At 38.9% G+C, this 21531-nt stretch overlaps 1 protein-coding gene across 2 annotated transcripts; it reads left to right on the top strand.

Moving 5' to 3' along the window:
* Window positions 1-1447: 1447 nt before the first annotated feature.
* On the top strand, window positions 1448-21153 carry top2a (DNA topoisomerase II alpha). 2 transcript variants are annotated; one of them, XM_008437861.2, is made up of 35 exons: window positions 1448-1692; window positions 2614-2760; window positions 2892-2982; window positions 3086-3149; window positions 3234-3379; window positions 3854-3951; window positions 4040-4252; window positions 5477-5650; window positions 5852-5953; window positions 6868-7005; window positions 7091-7229; window positions 7312-7469; window positions 8138-8263; window positions 8642-8752; window positions 9580-9685; window positions 9821-9930; window positions 10018-10110; window positions 10189-10303; window positions 10392-10513; window positions 11186-11334; window positions 11428-11659; window positions 11938-12072; window positions 12177-12377; window positions 12455-12650; window positions 13466-13557; window positions 13651-13797; window positions 14479-14562; window positions 14636-14839; window positions 14925-15042; window positions 19245-19409; window positions 19632-19812; window positions 19909-19964; window positions 20045-20161; window positions 20410-20645; window positions 20727-21153. In XM_008437861.2, exons 1-35 carry the CDS (start codon window positions 1675-1677, stop codon window positions 20874-20876), a joined length of 4734 nt encoding a protein of 1577 aa, XP_008436083.1. In that variant the 5' UTR covers window positions 1448-1674; the 3' UTR covers window positions 20877-21153. The 2 variants fall into 2 exon arrangements, with proteins under 2 accessions (XP_008436083.1, XP_008436082.1); XM_008437860.2 differs by lacking the exon at window positions 1448-1692 and adding an exon at window positions 1779-1867.
* The last annotated feature ends 378 nt before the right edge of the window (window positions 21154-21531 follow it).

The following is a 21531-nucleotide window of genomic DNA, read 5'->3' as shown; positions in this document are numbered from 1 at the left end:
GAAGGTCAACCTTCACTCAGCCTTCAGCCTTTAATTTTTTTTCAGTATTCAAGGTTGATCTGATATTTTGTTTTTTATCAACTGTAGCTAGTACCCTGTTCCTGCTAAAGGAAAGCATCCACACAGCATGATGCTGCCACTACCGTGTTTCACCATGAAAATGGTGTGTTTTCTAGGTCATTTCTACTGCTTGTTTTCAACAACACATAGGCCAAGTTTAATTTTGCTCTTATTTGATAAGCGTACTTTCGTACTTTCTTTTGTAGGCTATTTTGTAGCCTACAAAATATTTTTAGAAAACTACAAAACTAGATTTTTTTTTTTACTTTATTCCAATAGTGTTTTTCTCTGTCCATAAAGTACAGATTTATGGAGAGCACCACTAACAGTTGTCCTTTTGCCATATTCTTCCACCTCAGTGTTGATTTCTGCAGCTCCTCCAGAGCCTCTACCTTCTTGTTAAACTTTGAAACAGTCAAAGGTTAGGGTATAGTTCTGTTATCTGCTTAAAACATCTGTAATCATCAAGCACTCAACAATTAGAGTCTTGTTTGTGCAAATCTGTCACATAAAATACCCAAAAGTACATGTCACAATATGTGAAATAGGTTAGGAGGTAATAATAATACATTAGGGATACACTTTAAACATCACTGCAATTAAGTATGCTACAATTCAAATAATGGAGGAATTTTTTGTGTGTGTTTTTCAGTTTCAGTAAATTCTAAACATTTGACTGAACAGGAGACTGCAGCCGTTACAACCCAGAGAGCCGTTTTACGCTTAGCGCCTCTACATAAAAGTTCTTTGGAACTACAAATGTTCTTTTACTTTTTGAAAAAGGCAGCTTATTTTTTTTTGATAAATAGGGAATTTATAGTCAGTCTTTAAAGAATCATCATATTATTTCTATTTTCAAGTTTTAAAATAAAAGGAAAAGTATCTTGCAAAATTTTCTTCTATGTGAAGTTTGTAAACTTCTTGAAAAAACAACTGGTTTCCTACTCTGGCAGTAAAAGAAGATAAAATATAATACTTTTAGTGTCACTCAGTTGTGGAAATTCAGTACTATTATTCCACAGGAAAGAAAAATAACTACCCAAATTTTTACTTATTACATTAACTTATAAACATTATTTAGTTCATAATTTTTAGCTAAAGTTATTAAAGAGCCATTGTGGAAAGTAAAGAGACACTTGAGGCTCCAGAGCCACATGTTGTAAACCCTTTTACTTTTTTTTTAATTTTTTTTTACATATATTAAACAGTTGTTTACTATAATGTAGCTGTTGTTTGTAATAGAAACTTCCAGTTTCATTGCGCTGAAGAAAATACTATTGAAAGTGTGGACGAAAGAAAGCAGAAATCCCAGGACTCATGCTGATTAGCCTGTGAAGATATCCAAGCGGCGGGTTAATGTTACTTTTTCTGCAAACTATTGGTTGGCGTTTGGTTTGTGTCCCTCATTGGAGGAAAATAGTCTGGGTCGCAATGTTCTCTCGTCTAATTGGCCAAAGCAGCGAGCGGGAGCTGCTTGCTCAAAATTCAAATTTTTAAACAAGGTCCAATTTGCTTACGGTAGGGTTTAGTTCGGAGTTTCACTCATTTAAAAGTTGCTTCTCCAGGTTTAGACGTATTTTATTTAGATTGTTGGAAGCACAAAGCGCCAGAAGAATGGCTCAACCACTGAAGGTAACGTTAATGTCACATGTTCTACTTGTAACTTTTAGTTGCGAGCTTACTGCTACTGAGTGGTTAAAGTTAGCAACCTAGCAACGTGTGTAATTGTTAACGACCATAGCAAGACTTTAGCTCGCAAACTAAAAAGCTACAAATACAAATCATGGAGGGTAGAGGAAAAAAACAGGTAATTTTATTGTTCCTATAGTTTGTGTCCAAGCACATAACATGCACAAAATAACAAGATATCCTTTCTTTCCTATTGAAAATGTTGCAAACAAGTATTTATTTAGCTAACCGTGCTACTTTTATACCGGTTGTGTAAAATTTGTTAGCATGCATTCGTGTAACATTAATTTACTGTTATGAAAGTTGTTAAACTTTTAAATGTAAAGAGCAGATAAACATCAAGATAAATATGCTTGACTCGTTTTTATGAAATTAATGCTACCATTTTTGCAACTTTTTGATGCATCACAGCTTTTGAAAGAAATACACAACACAGAACAGGACAACAAAAGGGAAAACGAGAGTTTAACAAAACGAGTAAACCTGTATTTTCAGCACAAAACATTGAATTATGCAAATAATTCACAATAAACGGCGTTTAATTGCACTTTGCAAGACATATTTGGTGTACAGACACATGTAAACAGTCCAGTCACATTATATTACATTCTAGTTCATTTATACTTATATATATATATATATATATATATATATATATATATATATACACACATTAGCTATTCATTTTAAAGTTACAAAACACATAGGGTTGAAGCAAAATATCGTTTTCGGCCAGACAGAAAAGAAAAAAAATTGTCGAAGGAAGCCAATCAGATTGAATCAAGTCAGACTTGGAGTTGATTGAATAGTTATTAATTGTGTGGATATAATCAACTTAGTCAAACTTTATGGCGTGTCCTGCAGGCCTTTTTGGAAAATAAGCCGCTGGAAAAGACAAAGAAGGATCCGAAGCGACTGTCGGTGGAGAGGATCTACCAGAAGAAGACGCAGCTGGAGCACATTCTGCTCAGGCCAGACACCTACATAGGCTCTGTAGAGCCTGTCAGCCAAGTAAGAAATCACCTCACTGTTTTCCAAGATTTTGTGTGTTGTCACTTTTGGCGCTGCAGGAGGTTGATTGAGAGCGCCTAACGTAGTGCGCGTGCGCATCGCTGTAATCGCTAATTGGCATCTTTCCCCAGCAAATGTGGGTGTATGATGAGGGCGTAGGACTGAACTGCCGCGACGTGACGTTTGTTCCTGGGCTCTACAAGATTTTTGATGAGATACTCGGTGAGTGATTAATATTTACGACTTTAAAAAGAAGAGCAACGTCAATCATCCCGTGTTGTGTTCCCTTTTCTTTTATTAAAAGTTTTTTTTCTTCTTCTGATAGTAAATGCAGCCGACAATAAGCAAAGGGACAAGAGCATGTCCTGCATCCGAGTCAACATCGACGTGTGAGTCATCTCTGCTCATCAATTTACACTGCAGCTCATTGTTCCTCACAGAGAAATTGGACGGTAACGAGCATTTCTTTGTAGGGAGAACAACACCATCAGCGTGTGGAATAACGGGAAGGGGATCCCAGTAGTGGAGCACAAGGTGGAGAAGGTCTACGTGCCTGCGCTCATCTTTGGGCAGCTCCTCACGTCCAGTAACTATGACGACGAGGAGAAGAAGGTCACGGGTGAGGCTGATTGTGTTGTGTTTATTGTTTTTGATTAGGCCAGCAAACTTTGCTGGATGATAAGTTGTCCCAGAAAGTATTGCGATAAATAATATTATTGTTTTGAGACCATTTCCAAATTATATGATGGCCTAATACTGCAGCTACGCAACTTTAATTTCCAATGCACATGTAACCCTGGAACAGTAAGATATTTTAAATATCCAAAATAAATAAACCAAACACCCAAAATGACTAATAAAATAAATACTGAAATCTGCACATAAAAGTTTTCTTAAAATATTTAACTAGTTGAGACCAAATCACCAAACTGAAGACTTGTGTCATCCATGTTTTGGTAGAAAGAGAGAAATGTACACGGAGTTTATCCGACTCGTTTTAATTTATTGTGCGATTAATTGATTTATTTCCAACATCAAGTTTAAAAAAAAAAAAATAATGCTGGAAAATAATTTCCTCCTTGTTTTCATGTAGGTGGCCGTAACGGATACGGCGCCAAACTTTGCAATATCTTCAGTACAAAGTTCACCGTGGAGACGGCTTGTAAGGAGTCCAAGAAGGTTTTCAAGAAGGTGGGAGGAGCTATGAGTTATATTGATCTGTTTATTTGTTTTCTAAAAGGAGAAAATTCAGTTTAACATCAGTACTCTGTTACCACAGACCTGGTACGACAACATGGGCAGAGCGGGAGACGCCAGCATCAAACCTTTTGAAGGAGAGGAGTACACTTGCATCACCTTCATGCCGGACCTGGCCAAGTTTAAGATGAGCATCCTGGACAAAGACACGGTGGCTCTGATGACCAGGAGAGCGTACGACATCGCTGGCTCCTCCAAGGGAGTCAAAGTGTTCTTCAACAACAAGAGGCTGCCTGTAAGTCCCTGCTGGTTCAGGTTCCCCCCTGCAGGGTGTTTAATTTGACTAGTTTCAGGTCAGAATTTAGGAGGATTTTGACTTGAATTTAAAAACAACTAGCTTTTGTGCATCTTCCTGCGGACTGTCTCCTCAAAAGCCAACTTTAACTTAGGTTAACTGATGTTAAAATATATCAGGTTAAAACGAAATCAACATTTCTTGTTTTGTAGATTTCCTGCCTAATCTTTAATTCTGTATATAGCTACAGGCTTCCTACAGTCTTCACTCTAGAATTACTCTGCCTCATAATAACTTCGGTCAAAACTACTAGAGAATTTAACAGTATTTTAAAATGTAAAGGTAATCATGCTATGAATGCTATCTTTAACAATTTTTCTTGGGTGTTTTTGTGCAATATATTCATAAGATTTCCCCAAAGAATAACATTAATAGTGTAAGTATGACAAACTTTTCTTTCTTTTTTTTGCACTGAAGTTCAAAAGTTTACAAAAATTTAACACCTCATTGACAAAATTGTTTATTAAATTCCAGAACAAAATGTATTACACCACGGATTATTAGGATATTGCTAAGATGATAAAATAACAAAAATACAGTCAAAATATTAAGAGAATAAAGTTGGAATCCTACAAAAATAGTCTTGTTTTGATTTTATTCTTGTAGGATTTTGACTTTATTCTTCTTGAGATTTGATGTTTTTATCCTTGTAATTTACATTTTTCCTTAGTATAGTCCTAATATTCCATCATAGTAATAAACCCAAAAATGAAATGGTTTAAAAATCTGAACAAATATCCTATAGCAGGTCTTATAGAGACAAGCTTTTTCTCATTGATGAGTCATGTTGCTTTTGTGTCTCTAAACAAATGCTGTTGAGCTGGAAAGAAGGCAAACATGGCACTTAGTTATTGATGAAGTTTCTGACCCATGGTCTAGAATATTGGATTTGATTAGACCATTTTTAAAGTCTGAATAGGGAGGAAAAAAGGAAACCTAGAGTTGTAGAGTTGAATTTCTTCAAAACACGGTCCTTTGTATATTCCTTTAATATCAGACTGCGTCCATTATCTTTGATATGAGGCAATGTATCTTGAGTTTTTGTCAGTAGTTGCAGGATAAATACAAAATCATAAATAAATAAAAAATCTTTCTCTCTGCCATATTTGGCCTCTAGATGCCCTTGGATCAAAGCTTTTAAACTATCCTGCTGTTCCGCCCCAGGTGTCAGGTTTTCGCAGCTATGTGGACATGTATGTGAAGGACAAGGTGGACGAGCTGGGCAGTCCCCTCTCTGTGGTCCATGAGGTGGTCAATGAGCGCTGGGAGGTCTGTCTCACCATGAGCGAGAAAGGCTTCCAGCAAGTCAGCTTCGTCAACAGCATTGCTACCACAAAGGTATTACCTCATATTCATAACTTCATCATCAGCTGTAAGATTGTTGACGTTCTTTGTTTTTGTAAGAATGTACAGCTGAACTGACTGGCTGTGTTTTGGTAGCTAAGTTCAGATCTGGCTGCTCTCCAGAACTCTGTCATTTCTGACTGAAAACGTTTCTTATGTTAATGAGATGTGCTGATTGTTTCCTTTGGCTCTCAGGGAGGCAGACACACAGACTATGTGGCTGACCAGGTGGTTGGAAAGCTCATCGAAGTGGTGAAGAAGAAGAACAAAGCCGGCGTGACTGTCAAGCCTTTCCAGGTATTTCGATTTACATTTTCTGTTCTAATATTTTTCTTGTAAAAATGACAAGTTTTCCATGGACTCACGTTGTTTCAAATTTTAGCTTGTACTTTAAATCCAGTTCTTCCTGTTTCTCCTTCTTTTCTATATATAAAATCAAACATGTTGATGAAGGGCTGGACAATTAATCAGTAACAATATACATTGCTATGGACACGTGATCATATCAATAGATGATACTTTGTACATCTGATAGAATGTCCAATGTTTTTTTTGCTGAACTCCAATCAAGACCCACACAGCATTCTGGGGGATGTAGGCAGAGGAAAGGCGTTAGCAGCTCAACCTCTAGGCCCGCTATGCAAGGCTGGTGGCATCAACTCACTCACTCTTTGGTTACCTAGCAACAACCTGTTGAGTAACTTGCTGCAGCAGCAGTTTAAGGTTTTGCCATCCTGCCTGATAACTGCTTAAAAAAAAAAAAACCTGGATAAACCAGGAAGAGGACTGTCACCAGTTTGGCGGATATCTGATATCTGAAGTACCCTAACCCGTATTTCAGATATTTAAAATAAAAAAAAAACTAATCAATAATTATAAATATAAACTGATGTGAAACGCTTGTATCATGATACATGTTTTTTTTAGGCCTTTATTGTTAAAAATATTTTTTCTTTAGTTGCAAATGCATCCACTGCTACAAATAATCAAATTTACCATAAACAAATGCTGATTTATTTTAGGCAATAAAGTGCTTATTTAAAAAAAAAAAAGATAATTTTTTTTTTTGTATTTCTAACCTTGTATATAATAAGATCATGATTGAGATTTTTATTGTGCCAATTTTATTTGCTTAGAATAATTGATAGCCATCAGTTGCTAAAATAATCATTAGCTGCAGCCTCATTTCCTACATGTCTTTGTCTTTCTAGGTGAAAAACCACATGTGGCTGTTTGTCAACTGCCTGATCGAAAACCCCACTTTTGACTCTCAGACGAAAGAGAATATGACTCTACTGCAGAAGAAGTTTGGCTCCACTTGTCCACTGGGTGACAAATTCATAAAACAGGTGCTGGTTTAACAAAGCAGTTTGTGTAGAACTCTGATATCCATCCGTCTGTCTCTAAACGCTCCTTGTTCATTCGTCCTTGTAGGCCACAGGATGTGGGATCGTGGAAAGCATCATGAACTGGGTGAAGTTCAAAGCTCAGTCTCAGCTCAACAAGAAATGCTCAGCGGTGAAGCACACCAAGATCAAAGGAGTCCCGAAACTGGACGACGCCAACGATGCAGGTAATGTCTCTCACCTCTGTTATCATTTAAAAAGAAACAAAACTGAAACTGCAGCCATTCAGTGTTAACCGTTTTCTGACAGGTGGGAAAAACTCCATTGGCTGCACATTGATCCTCACTGAGGGAGACTCAGCCAAGACGCTGGCTGTGTCTGGGCTGGGAGTGGTTGGACGGGACCGCTTCGGTGTGTTCCCCCTCAGGGGAAAGATGCTCAACGTCCGGGAGGCTTCTCACAAACAGGTGGCGCTTCACAGCAGGAAGTTCAGACCAGAGGTGGTAGAGAGTCAAAGGGGGGCAGTGTTATATAAAATCCACTTTTCTTTTCAACTTTGCATCCCCAATCAAAAACATGCCTTTAATCTCCTGTGGCAACCACTCGGCTGTGAAAAACGGCTGGGTGGACCTAGTGCCTCCTTCAAGGCAAAGCTGCAGTTTCCAAGCTTTTGAGCTTCTCTCTCCTTCAACCCCCCCATTCTGCTCCTTCAGACTAGCTAGCAGCAATTAGCAAACACCTGGTGGAACTGTTCATTTGCTGAGATCATTATAGGAGCTGCTTCTCAGTGCAACGCTAGTAAAAACGTTGTTAAAGGGTTTATAGAGGAGTGCTGCTATGATGACTTCCTGTAGGTAGAGCATGGGTTTTTTTAAAGAAACAGATGCCCAATTTCAAGCCGTTTAAATTACAAAGTCATTTTTAATGTATAGCATTTTTATAACAACTGAAGGTGCCATTTTATAGCATAATCAATTAACTATGTGCCTTTAAAGCACATAATGCTGCCCCTTTAAAGGTTTTTGCTGAATTACGTTTGTGGCATTCAAAGCTTGAACACATTGACTGGTTTCATCAGAAAACCAAGTCTAGCATGGAGAACTGAGGATAACTTTTTTGTCGTTTTCTTTCTCAGATTATGGAAAATGCTGAAATCAACAATATCATCAAGATCCTCGGTCTTCAGTACAAGAAAAACTACAGTGACCCAGAATCCCTGAAGACGCTACGTTACGGGAAGATCATGATCATGACAGATCAGGTGACCTAGCATCTTATTCTTTTTTTTTTTATGTTCAGAATTGCCTGGCTCATGTCAGCATAATAAAAATCTTTTCATTCATTTACCTTTGTATTTGTCCATCTATTCTTTAATGAATCTGTCTGTCATTCCCTTTGTCCGTCCTGTATTTACTCCATCTGTCTGTGGTGTAAGCCATGAACTGCCAACTGATGCCCAATAGAAGCAACAATATGTAGACGCATTGTAAGCACAGAGAGCTTTGGTCCGATGACCCTTACTGTTTACACCAACATTAACAGGACTGTAAAATTTAAAAGCTATGAAAAGTTTTGCAGAACCATTGACATCAGTTTCCACATATCTTTACAATGAGACTGAATTGTGTTGTTTTGACAGGATCAAGATGGATCCCACATTAAGGGCTTGTTGATCAACTTCATCCATCACAACTGGCCGTCGCTGCTTCGCCACAACTTTCTAGAAGAGTTCATCACACCCATCATCAAGGTAAATGGACTCAAGATTAGGGCTGTAGCGATTAATCGTGATGAGTCGATTATCAAAAATAATCCTCAATGTATGTATCAATTAATTGTTTGCTGTAGTATACAGACTAAAAAAATGGCTGAAAATATGACAGTAAGCAAAAACTGTACAAAAATTTTTAATGTTTTGCATTTAACAGAAAAAACTGTCTGTAAATGCATTTTACCCAGAACTCATCAAATGGCAGTTTTAACTTCACCTGGTTCAAATTCTGTATTAAAAAAAAAAAAAATCTCCTATTAATCACTTTTTCTGTTCAGTTATTAATCTATCAACAGGTTAGCCCTGTGCTATGTTGATGTCAAGTCCAACAGAAAGGCCTGAGCTTTTCACATGTTGTTGAAAATATATTTTCTTTATCTGTACAAATGAGCCAGCACTCACTAAAGGAATGCTGTTGTTGAATTTTAGGGAATAAAAATATTTTATTGTTTAAAAACAGAGGGGCCTAAATGAAAAATCTGACTAATGTTCCTATTTTTGTATCCAGTTAGTTGTCAAAAATAATAAATGACTAAAATGATCATTACTTACAGACCCACACACGTAATTGTTACAGTTTTAGTTGTTTTAAGTTGAATAACTCAGCTGAAGCTCACAATTTTGAGTTTCAGTGGAGTTTATCAAACCACATGGAACAAGGATTTCATAAGGCCCACCATGTTTATAACAGCACTGCCCCCTAGTGTCAAAAACGGTATAGAATACATTTTTTGGTAACATTTGTTTTTCCATTTTCTACTTTTGTCCAGTTTTCCTGTACAGAATCATTTTTTCCATTCCTTTAGGTATCTTTCAAGAAAAGCCAGCTGTCCTTCTACAGCATCCCTGAATTCAACGCATGGAAGGAGGGCCAGCCTAACCACAGATCCTGGAAAATCAAATACTACAAAGGTTTGTTCCAAACCCCTGTGTGGTAGTAGAACACAGACAAGTAAGCAGCGCAGTTATTGTCAAGAATACAGTTTCTGGCTGTTGATTCTGTTTTATTTCTATAACTTCTTTTATTGTGCTGCACAATCCCTCCAGGTTTGGGAACCAGCACATCACAGGAAGCCAAGGAGTACTTCTTGGATATGCAGAGACATCGTATCCCCTTTAAGTATTCTGGCCCTGCAGATGACGAAGCTATCACCCTTGTAAGATCTTCCTAATCTGTCTCTGACATGCTGATGGATATAACTAATAGTTTGTCTCACATTTGATGGATTGACATTGTTTGATAGGCCTTTAGCAAGAAGAAGGTGGATGAGAGGAAAGAATGGCTCACCAACTTCATGAACAACAGGCGCCAGCGCAGGGAGCACAACCTTCCAGAGGTAAAGGCCCAATGGTTTAATAAACTTACTGCTTTATAGTATTTTAAATGAAACATCACACGTCTACCTGGTTTCCAGGACTACCTGTATGGTCAGTCAACAAAGTCCTTGTCTTACAATGACTTCGTCAACAAGGAGCTCGTTCTTTTCTCCAACTCTGACAATGAGAGGTCCATTCCTTGCTTGGTGGATGGTAAGTGGAATTATTTCTGTGCTTTAAAAACAAACCTGACTTCAGTCCAGTAGGTTGGTGTAACATGCTGGTGTTCTGCGTGTTAAAGGGTTGAAACCAGGACAGAGGAAGGTGCTGTACTGCTGTTTTAAGAGGAATGATAAACGGGAGGTGAAGGTGGCCCAGCTGGCCGGCTCAGTGGCTGAGATGTCAGCCTACCACCATGGGGAGGTGAGAGACTGTAAATCAGATTACCCATGTTAAACGGACTGCGGAGTCTGGCGACGACAGGCGCTTAAATTCCGTAACAAAAGTATGTTTTTATCTTCTTTTTTTTTTTTTTCAATAATCTTTCTCTTTCTTACTGTTTATTCAATGTCACATGCTGTTTTTGTTTTTTCTTTAATTATGAAAAGTACCTTGAAATGCCTTGCTGCTGAAATGTGCTATAAAAATAAAATTTGATTACAATAAATCAATTTTACCAATTAATCACATTTAAGGTTTAAGATTTCATTTTTGGAAAATATGGAAAGTTGGGTTTCTATAGTCCAAAGTGATGGCTGACATCTTTTTTTTGACAAACGTTTTAAAACTTCTATTTATTTGAAATTTAAAATTACAAATTTGTCATTTGTAATTTTGATTTTTAGAAAAGAAAGTGAGAAAAAAGTAGATTAAAATCGGATCTGGTATGAAAATAAATCTGCAATTTTTATTTTTAAGCCTTATCGCCCTGACCTCCATTATCAAATATTATTTGGGTTAAAGAATAATACTTTAAAAAAGTCATTGATCATAGTTATTAATTCATTATTTTCAGCTTGAAATAGATTTTTATTTTACCTGCTTTACATTGTGATCAGTTCTGATTTTAATTAAAAGTTGATTCTTAATTCCCAGGTATCTCTGATGATGACCATCGTCGGTTTAGCCCAGAACTTTGTGGGCAGCAACAACATGAACCTTCTGCAGCCTCTGGGACAGTTTGGAACCAGGCTGCACGGCGGCAAGGACTCAGCCAGCCCTCGATACATCTTCACCATGCTCAGGTCCCAACACGCTTTCACCGGCTCCAAGTCGAAGACGCTCCGGGTCGTTATTTACAACGCAACGCTAATGTCTGGTCTTTTTTCTGCTTTTAGCCCTTTGGCTCGCCTCGTTTTCCCAGCAGTGGACGACAACCTGCTCAAGTACAACTATGACGATAATCAGCGCGTTGAGCCCGAGTGGTACATTCCCATCATCCCCACTGTGCTGATTAATGGTTCTGAAGGTATCGGGACCGGCTGGGCCAGCAAGATTACCAACTACGACATCCGGGAGATCATCAGCAACATTCACCGGATGCTCAATGGCCAGGAACCGTTGCCCATGGTGAGAAGATGATGCAGGGGAAAATATATATAAGGAATTTGGTACAGTATGGAAACTTATAGAATAAGTTTTAAATAAATGTTCTGCATTTACATTGTCTTTTCCTTGTCAGTAACATAATTTAAGCAAAATCTCTAGACTGTTTTGAATAGAAAAATTGGTTTCTGAATTGAAAATAATTTCCGAATCAAATTGAATTGCTAGACACTGAAAGGCATATCTAAATGTCACACGTAGAGTTCAAAACCGATGAATAAATTATTATTTCTCTCCCCTAGCTTCCAAACTACAAGAACTTCAGAGGCACGATCGAGCAGGTGATGGATAACCAGTACATGAACAGTGGCGAGGTGGCCATCATTGATTCCACCACCATTGAGATCTCTGAGTTACCCGTCAAAACCTGGACCCAGGTCTGTCGTTTTAAGCCCAGACACGTTAAAGACCCGCTTAGTGGAAGTGTTCTTTCCTCGGAATGTCGAGTTTGTTTTACTGAACGTTGTGCGTCATGCGTTAGGCCTACAAGGAGAACGTTCTGGAGCCGATGTTGAACGGAACAGAGAAGGTTCCTCCTCTGATCACTGACTATAAGGAGTACCACACGGACACCACAGTCCGCTTCGTCATCAAGATGTCTGAGGAGAAGCTGAGGGAGGCGGAGGCTGCCGGCCTCCACAAAGTCTTCAAGCTGCAGAGCCCGCTCACCTGCAACTCCATGGTAACGGCTGCAGCTTAGGGTCACGCACCTACAAATACAAATACTTAAATTAATTTTGCGTATATCACCCATTTTAGGTTCTGTTTGACCATGTGGGCAGCTTGAAGAAGTACGAGTCTGTTCAGGATATCCTCAAAGATTTTTTTGAGTTAAGGATGAAATACTATGTCCTGAGGAAGGACTGGCTGGCCGGGATGCTCGGAGCAGAAAGCGCCAAACTGTCAAACCAGGCCCGTTTCATCCTGGAGAAAATTCAGGGCACCTTGGTCATTGGTAAGTTGCATGTTTGACATTTAAAGGGGCAGCATTATGTAAAAATAAACTTTTTTGAGCTTTACACAATGTCATTATGTTATTCTCTCATCAAAAACATCTGGCATTTAAATATAAATTCTTACTTTGTAGCAGTGGAAGTCCAAACAGATGTGAAGGATGATCAATACCATTGATTTTCACAAGAAAACAAATAACTAAAACCAGAGATGCAAGGTTTTAATTGTTTGTATTTCAGTTAACAGTAAAAAAAATTTAGCAGGTTATTAGTAATTCTCCTTTTATCTTCAGGGTGACACACTCAAAATATCTTAAATTTTATATACCTAATGTTAATATTAAAGGCCTTAAAATATCTTGAATTCAGTGAACAAGCTGACCTTAAATGAATAAATCACAGCTCTTAAATTATGTTGTGGCAGAACTATTTAGTCTTATTCTAATGTAGATTTTCTTTCTTGTGGAACTTTAACGTTACGCAAAACTTTGAATGGCGCGCAGACAACATTGCTTCTGTGACTCAAGGCAGTTTCAGCTAACTGTAAATAGCTGCTAATATACCCCTGCTTGCTAGCTACTTAGCTTTTTTCATTCATTATGGAGGAGTGCAAATTTAACATCAGTTGGCTGGACGATGTTCGTTTTCCCATTGGTTCACTTCTGTTACCAACCCATACTATTTATTTATTTGTGATTTTTCTTTTTTACATTTCTGCTGTGGTACAGGTCTTAAATTAAATTCATAATGGCCTCAAGACATTTTACATTTCATTTGGTGAACCCTGAACTCATTCTGATTCCCTCTCATCTTGTAGAAAACAAGCCTAAAAAGGAACTGATTCGCATGCTTCAGAAAATGGGCTACGACTCGGACCCAGTTAAAGCTTGGAAACGGGCTCAGGAAAAGGTAGGAGCCTTTCTAAAGAAATATTTAGCTGACGCAACAAGACCGTCAAACCTACACTGTACTATCTTTATTCTATTTGGGGGTTTTTTTTAGAATGAGGAGGAGTTGGAGGACGAAGATGAGGAAGGAGCAGAAAAAGAGGATGACAGTGGACCCGACTACAACTACCTGCTGAGCATGCCCATGTGGTTCCTCACCAAGGAGAAGAAGGAGGAGCTGTGCCGACAGAGGGATGCTAAGGTGACTACATTACTAAGCTCATTAACATGGGTGTCCCACACGGCTGGATTCTTGGACCATTGCTGTTTGCAGGCAGCCAGTATGCAGTGATGTGGACATGATGTGACCAGTGTAGCTGATAAATTAACTGGTGTCATGGTAAACATATTTGGACTCAATAGCCAGTTTTTGAAGGACAGTTTTGTTGACAGAGATCTCATTCATTTTTTTGTTGTTTCTGTTGTCTTTGTTTAATTATTTTGGATATTTAAAATGTCTTCCAGTTTCAGTGTTAAATGTTCCTTAGAGTTTAAAGTTTACTGATTTTTGAGAACGTGTTCTTCCATTACCATTAAATTACTTGAAAATTCTCTCAAAACAACAATATTGTAGTTTACTGGCAGTAACCTGGGACAATTTATCATCCACCAAAATTTATACTGACAGACCTATTTATATTGTTATAATCTCATGACTATACAGTGATCGTATATCGGTTTTGATATTCGACTGTTTTAAAACTCACCTGCTAACGGATGGAAACTAGCTTCAGCTAAATCTGGTGCAAAACAAAGTGTTTTCAGCACAGTGTCCCCGTTTTAAATGAAATTTGATCTTCATGATGGAATCCTGTAAAAACTGACTGAAACCTAGAAGACTGTATTGGTTGGTTTAGCTAAGTTTAGATTGTGTCCCACACAGATGACTGAGCTGAACACCCTGAAGAAAAAGAGCCCAGAAGACCTGTGGAGGGAGGACCTGGCTGTGTTCTCAGAGGAGCTGGAGGTATTTCTGCCTGCTCCTCCACATGAATAGTTTTCAGTTTGGTTTAGTAACTCTGGTTTTACTCGTTGCTTAGCGCATTGAGGCCAAAGAGAAGGAGAGCGACGGCGTCCCAGTGAAGGGGGCCGGCAAAGGCAAAGCTGTGAAGGTGAAGAAGGAGACGCTGCCCACACCGCAGGGCCGGCGGGTCGTTCCCCGCATCACCAGCACGATGAAGGCCGAGGCCAACAGGAAGGCTGACCTGAAGAAAGGAGAGGGCAGGAGAGGCAGGAAAGTCAAGGTTAGCCACTGCTGCTACATGCTCTGGTGGTTATTACAGCTACTGGAGTCCAACTCATTTCGTTCTTCCTTCGTCTTGGTGACAGACCGAAGACGTGGTGATGCAGATGGAATTTGATGAGGAGGTGGAGAACGTGGAGCCAGAGGAAATGGGCTTGGCGTCACGGCTGGCCAAGAAAGCCAAACCAGAACCCAAACAGAGAGGTAAGGAGAACTCTGTTCACTTTACTAACAGAGATCCACTGAACCAGCTTTCTTGGAGGTCTCACTTGTTGCTTCCATTTTTAAACATGTAATTAAACGTATATTAGTTTACTTTATCAAAGTAGTATGTTTAATTTCAAGTTAAACAAAAATCTTTATTTGCACACATATTGAATTCATCAAAACTATAGATGGACAATAAATCAACAATATATATCATGATACAGGTATATATTGTCATGAAATGGAAAAAATGTATTGAATTCATGAAAGGCTGAATATGATGCAAAGTCTTAGTTTTGACTCCTTTAGTTGACAGGATACTTGACATTTTGACCTGATTGAACATATGGATCTTAGAAAAAACTAAGTAGCTCTGATAATCTATGATTAATCTATTTTCACATCTGTTTATCAATATATATGTAATTTAACGCTGTGCAATAAAATATCAAAACTAGGCCTGTCACGATAACAAATTTTGCTGGACGATTAATTGTCTAAAAAATTATTGCGATAAACGATAATATTGTTTCAAGACCTTTTGACACTGATTTAATGGAAATGACTAATAATACATGCGATTTCCTGATAGATGCACCTTATTTTCAAAAGAACATGTAACACTGGAACTGATAAACTAAATAAAACAACCAAAAATAAAATGGATTCTCAGTCTCCATCAACAAAAAATGTACTTGAATAAAAACTAGACAACATAAAGCCAAAGTGGAAATAAATACTACATTCAACAAAAGAGTGCAGATTAACTGAAGGGTATACTATATTGCCCTTCAGTAATCACTTGATTTAAATAGAGAAAACGGGCACATCTGACTACCTAATGCAATAGTTCACACTACACAATTTTTTGCCCCTATTTTCCCCTTACGACAATCTTAGATCGTTGGCCGATCTAACCGATCATCCTGCAGTGTGGTGTGTTACGGTAGATTGTCGTGGCCGCTCCAATCTAAATCAGGGGTTTTCCCTGACTGGGAGCTTTATGCAGCCCGTTGAATGTGACAGGTAGCCAATCAGAAAGAGCGGATTCTCCTCCTGCTTTCTGAGGGGAAATTACTACGGGAATCCAAAACAGCTGACACGGCGCAACCCGAAGTCCAGAGGACATTGGAGATGATTTGTGGTATCATTAATGTTTATTCAACATTTTGTGCAAAGAATATAGAAATGAAAAGGGGAGGAGTTGGAGCCAAATTGCTACCTCAGTTGATAAACCCGGTAAGTTTTCAGCTGTTCTTTGTTAACGTGACATAAATAGGCTATAATGATTTTCATTCAGTCAGGACTTTACGCTGACTCTAGCCACATGCATCACAGGTAGATTCTAGTAAAGCATTGATTAATGCCKGATTTTAAAATTAGTTAACTGGACTTGTAGCCATTATTTTGTGCCCATGTGGCTGGACACCACACGGCACGACGAACCCGATGGAACCGTTATACCTAAGATTTCTGTCAGCTAATGTGTCTGTCAGGTTTTGAAAATGGGCCGATAACTCGTGTCATGTGCGCTGGACATTAGACTAAGGAAATGAGGAAGGGAGGGTCAGTGGAGAGCACCGGAGCTGAGCCTTTTTTCATTCAGTGTCGAGAGAAAGAAAAAAGGCTGGCAGAGACGATAAAGACGATAATTAAAATGAGGTCGATAGGTTTAATTTATCATCCGATTAATTGATTTATCGTTTATCGCGACAGGCCTAATCAAAACAGATATAACACATTACAAGTAGATTTCAACACAATGCGTGCCACTTCTCATTTTAACTGTATTCAGTGTTTTCTAAATGGTGAAACTAGAGAAGAAAAAAACCCAGGATCATCTGTAAAGTTTCCAAACATTTGGTGTTGAGAGCAAACCAATGATTTTGTTGATTTTTCTATTTTATACTGCAACCATGGATACACACGTGTCTGAGAACTCCAACCTTCTGTTTACAAGTTAATCAGACATGTTTATAAATAACAACTTCCATGATAATTACTGGGATATGTAGTTGTGGCTACATCGTCCTATTATGACAGTTTCATGCTTCAACAAGGTTCCCAGAGCATTTAAGAGAAAAAAACAGCATCCATCCTGCTTGGGAGGGTTTTTTTTATTTAAAGGAATAAATGGGTTGAAGTCGACCCACAAATGTTACTCCTCTCTTTCATCTTGTGATATAGCAACAAACTCGTAAGTGTTGTGGAACTGGTGATCCAGGACTGTTGAAATATGATCCTCCAGTGTCTGACCTGAGAAATACTCTGCTCAGTAGAATCACATGCTGATGAAACCAGTCAGCGACATTCAGACCTGCCACTAACAGTTGTCTTCAGGCACCATCAACATGAAAACAGTTTTCTTCGTGTATGAAGTTATAAAATAAAACTTCTAAAGAAAATGAACTCAGCCAGCTACTGTGATGAATCTCAGCTATGTTGGTCTGTGGAATAATATCAAAGCTCAAATGATTTAAAGTGTCTGCAGGGCTTCAGGAACTTTTGTTTACGTCGTGTTGATTGTCTCTCTGAAGTGGCTGTCTGTGTGTTTGCATGTTAATCAGGCAGCTGAGATCTGGTTACCCTGGAGGATTCTGGGTGCCAAGTTTGAATTGTAGTTGAACTTCCAATGGGATCAGCAACATGCACACGTTTATATTCATTGGATCAAAGCTCACGGTTCTAATAAAGTTTATCAGCAACCAGTTGGAAATACAATGTCATCTGTTTATGGTGAAAAGAAATTAGTCAGTATTATGTAAAATTGATTTATCTTTGCTTTTAATACAATTCCCTCGTCCAAAACGCATACCTAGAGAGGTGCCTTGATGCTGTGATGCATGTTTGAGAAATCCTTTCATCTCCATGGCAACTATTTAAATGTTCAAACGCCTGGGTGGACCTAGTTCTGCCTTTGAGGAGAACTTCCTCCTCAGAGCAGCAGTTTTCAAGCTTCTGCCTCACACAGCAACCTTTCCCTGTTTGTCTCCCACTCAGCTCCTTCAGACTAGTCGGCAGCGATTAGCAAACACCTGGTGGAACGGTGCATTTGCTGAGCTCGTTATAGGAGCTACTTCTCAGAGCATCACTGATGAAAACATTAAAGGGTTAATAGAGGAGCCATGTTGTGATGACTTCCTCAAGGCGGAGTTTCAGAAAGAGCAGGAGCTTCTTAAAGAGACAGAGACCCAATTTCCACGTGTTAAGTTACAAATACAACTTTCTTGTCATATTTGATATAAACAGTATTTGTTTTATAACACCTGAAGTTGACACAGCTACTTAATTGTGCTATAAAATGGTGACTGGAAAATGCACAATTATAATATTAATAAACTTTATTGTCATAGAAACCATGCAATAAAATTACATGGATTATAACAAAGTACTGCCCTTTAAAGGATTGGTTTGGGTTTTTGTTTGTTTTTTTTGTTTTTTATTTATTTTCACCCCACTTCCTACTGAAGAAATTCAAAGCTAGATTTTCTTTTTTTTTTTTTCAGGTTTGAGGTTTATTTTAAGGCTTTCACATCTGGACCAGGAACACTAACAGATGTCTGTTTCTTGAGGAAACGTGTCATCACACCTGTTCTGTTGATCACTTTGTCTTGAGCCCTTTGTTTTTATTTGCATGTAAAGCAGGTAGCTGTGACATGTCATCCATTTATAATGCCTGGTTTTATCTTTCTTATTGAGGTGTACTTTAAGTAGAGTTGCACAATATGCTCATCAAAACTGGTTCCCAACGGCTCCTTACTGTGATGAGCATTTTTACTCTTCGTTGCTACAGAAGTGCCCTGAAGGATGGTTACGCAAAAACCATTTGAAGCTACAGCTGTGCTTGAAGGGTTATTCTGAGCCAACAGAACTGGTTATCTTAAGGAACTATCGTTTAGTCGGTTCTTATGTTGAACCAAAAACTGAACCTACAGACTTCCTGTGTGGACCACAGATCAACATCAGAAATACTCCGTAAATGTCTCCTGACCAAAACCTAACAGCAAACATTTCCAAAGGTAAAAAGTAACAAGTAAGACTTTAAATGGGTCACTATGAATACGCTTTCATACGCAAACAGAAACGGAGAACACGAGGAAATGATTGATCATATGACTTCTGGCATAGGGATACGTGATGCAACACTTCTAACTACATCTATATGTGTTTATTAAAATGTAAAACAAATCTTCTTCCAGCCACATCAAAAGTTGCTAAGCAGACCACTCTTCAGTTCAAGCCCGTCGCCAAGAAGCCAAAGAAGAATCCGTGGTCGGACGATGAGTCTGAAGGCTCGTCAGGAAGTGACATGGAGGCAGAGGAAGCGGCGGCCCCCAGGGAGCGCATGCAACGCAAAACTAAAGGTGAATCTCCTTCATTATGTTTCCCAGCATCCCTCACTGAGAGCTTAGCCCCTCTAGATCCCAATCGCCCCAAGAATGTAGTCAGTGTTCACTCTTATCTCCAACCGCCTGCAGCAGAGGCTGTTCCTAACCTTCACAGTCATTTCTAAATCTTGTTTAGAATATTTCTGTAAATGAGTGCGTTTCTAAACTCTCCCCCTCCTCTGTTGCGTAACGCTCCAGCCCCGGTGAAGTACAGCCTGTCGGACAGCGAAGATGAATTTGATGACTGGGGAAAGAAGAGTTCCCCAAAGAGGAAGTCTGTTATCAGTGATGAGGATTCGAGCTTCGCCCTGGGGCCCAGCACCGCGTCGGACAGCGACGTCTACTCCCCACCCCCCCCTCCCAAAGCTCCAGAGCCAGCGTATGCAGGAAGAACCAGCTGAAACTTTCACACGCACACAGTTTTAGCCCTGCTATCTCACCTGCAGTCCTGTCTCCTTTTTTTTTTTATGTTTAGGAAGAAGACGGTAAAGAGCAAAACGACGGTTAAAAAGACAGAAACCAAGTCATCTGGTAAGAACTTGTCGGCTACTTTTGGCTGGTGTTGAGCTAAAGATGTGAAGGTGAATTGTTTCCTCCTGGTTGGGTTTCAGTTTCCTCTGATGATGAGGCTCCAGCATCCAAACCTCCAGCTCAACAGAAACCCAAAGAGACGGCAGCCAAAAAAGCTCCAGCCAAGAAACCCACCGCCTCCAAGAAGAAGACATCAGGTACAGCAGAGAACGTTCAGTTTATACATCCCACCATTATGTCACTACAGATACAAGTTATTGATTAATGAGTATTGTTTACATTCCTTATTCCCACCTATTGAACTTGACATTTTGTCACATTACAACCACCAAATCCTTTTTATTTTTTTTACTGGGATTTTATGCAGTGAACTGTTTTAAATTCGGAAATTTAATCCTCATCCGTTGATCAGTTTAAACGTCACAATTTCCTTTTTTCCCTCCAGATGAAAAGCAGCCTTCTATTCTAGATGCTCTCTCCAAACCCAAAGCTTCCTCCAAGACCGCTCCCAAAAAGATTCCCACTTTTGGCTCCAGCGACTCGGAGGATACAGGGAGCATTCCAGCAAAAAAGCAAAGCAAAGCCGCTGTGAAGCGGAAGCAGGTGATCAGCGACGAGTCGGACAGCAGCTCAGGCGACCTCATGTCGCGTCTCAAGGCTAAACCTCAGGCTGCCGTAAAGGTTGGTCTCTTAACAAAAAGCTCTTGATTTCTACTTCAACTCATTATTGCAAAAAGTTAACCATCTAAGTATTTTTTGTAGAAATCAAAGAAGTGGATGGAAGATGACAACTTCCAGATTTCAGACCAAGAGGAAGAGGCTCTTGTTGCCGTGGCACCTCGGGATAAACCCTCCCGTGCTCGGAAACCCGTCACCTACAATATGGACTCGGACTCCGATGAAGACTTTTAAAACATTTTTAAGATTTATTTTGATATAACACACAGCTTAGGTAAACATTTCATGCTTTTGCGCACTGCTTGAGAAACTCAGATCTCATCTCTAAGTGACTGTAGTTTATAAAGAGTTAAAGTTTTTATAAATGTGTTTTTTTCTGCAGAACTTCTAGTTTTGAAGTTACTAAAATTGTTCGACTGTTTTACAATTTGTGCTGTTATGTCTTGTAAATATTTCAGTGGTTACTCATAATTGTTGTAAAAATAAAGACAGTTTGTACTGAGTTTTGAAATCGCGTGCCAGGACTTTGTGTTTGAGCTGCAAATCTGGTTCCAAGCAGTGAGAGAGGGCGGGGCTTAAGATACAGACGGTTAGAAACTAATTACAGGAACAACGAACCTTTGATGAGAGCGCGGCTTCGGAGAAATTCTGACGGGATGAAGCCCTTCAAAAATGTCAAACATGTATAACGTGACCTACTTCCCAGGGCTCTGACGCGGTCCGCGGAAGAGTAAAAACAAAAGTTTCACGTATGGAAAAATGAAATCTGAAAAATGAAGTTAATTTTCAGATATTTTTTACAAATACACGTCAATTTGAATATAAAATAATTCGATATTTTCTGTCACTTATTTCAGAAAGAGAAGCTTCTATATAGGTTTCTTACACA

Source organism: Poecilia reticulata, linkage group LG19, assembly GCF_000633615.1.
Source record: "Poecilia reticulata strain Guanapo linkage group LG19, Guppy_female_1.0+MT, whole genome shotgun sequence".
In the NCBI taxonomy this organism is placed as follows: Eukaryota; Metazoa; Chordata; class Actinopteri; order Cyprinodontiformes; family Poeciliidae; genus Poecilia; species Poecilia reticulata.
This window is presented reverse-complemented; position numbering and strand designations above follow the sequence as displayed.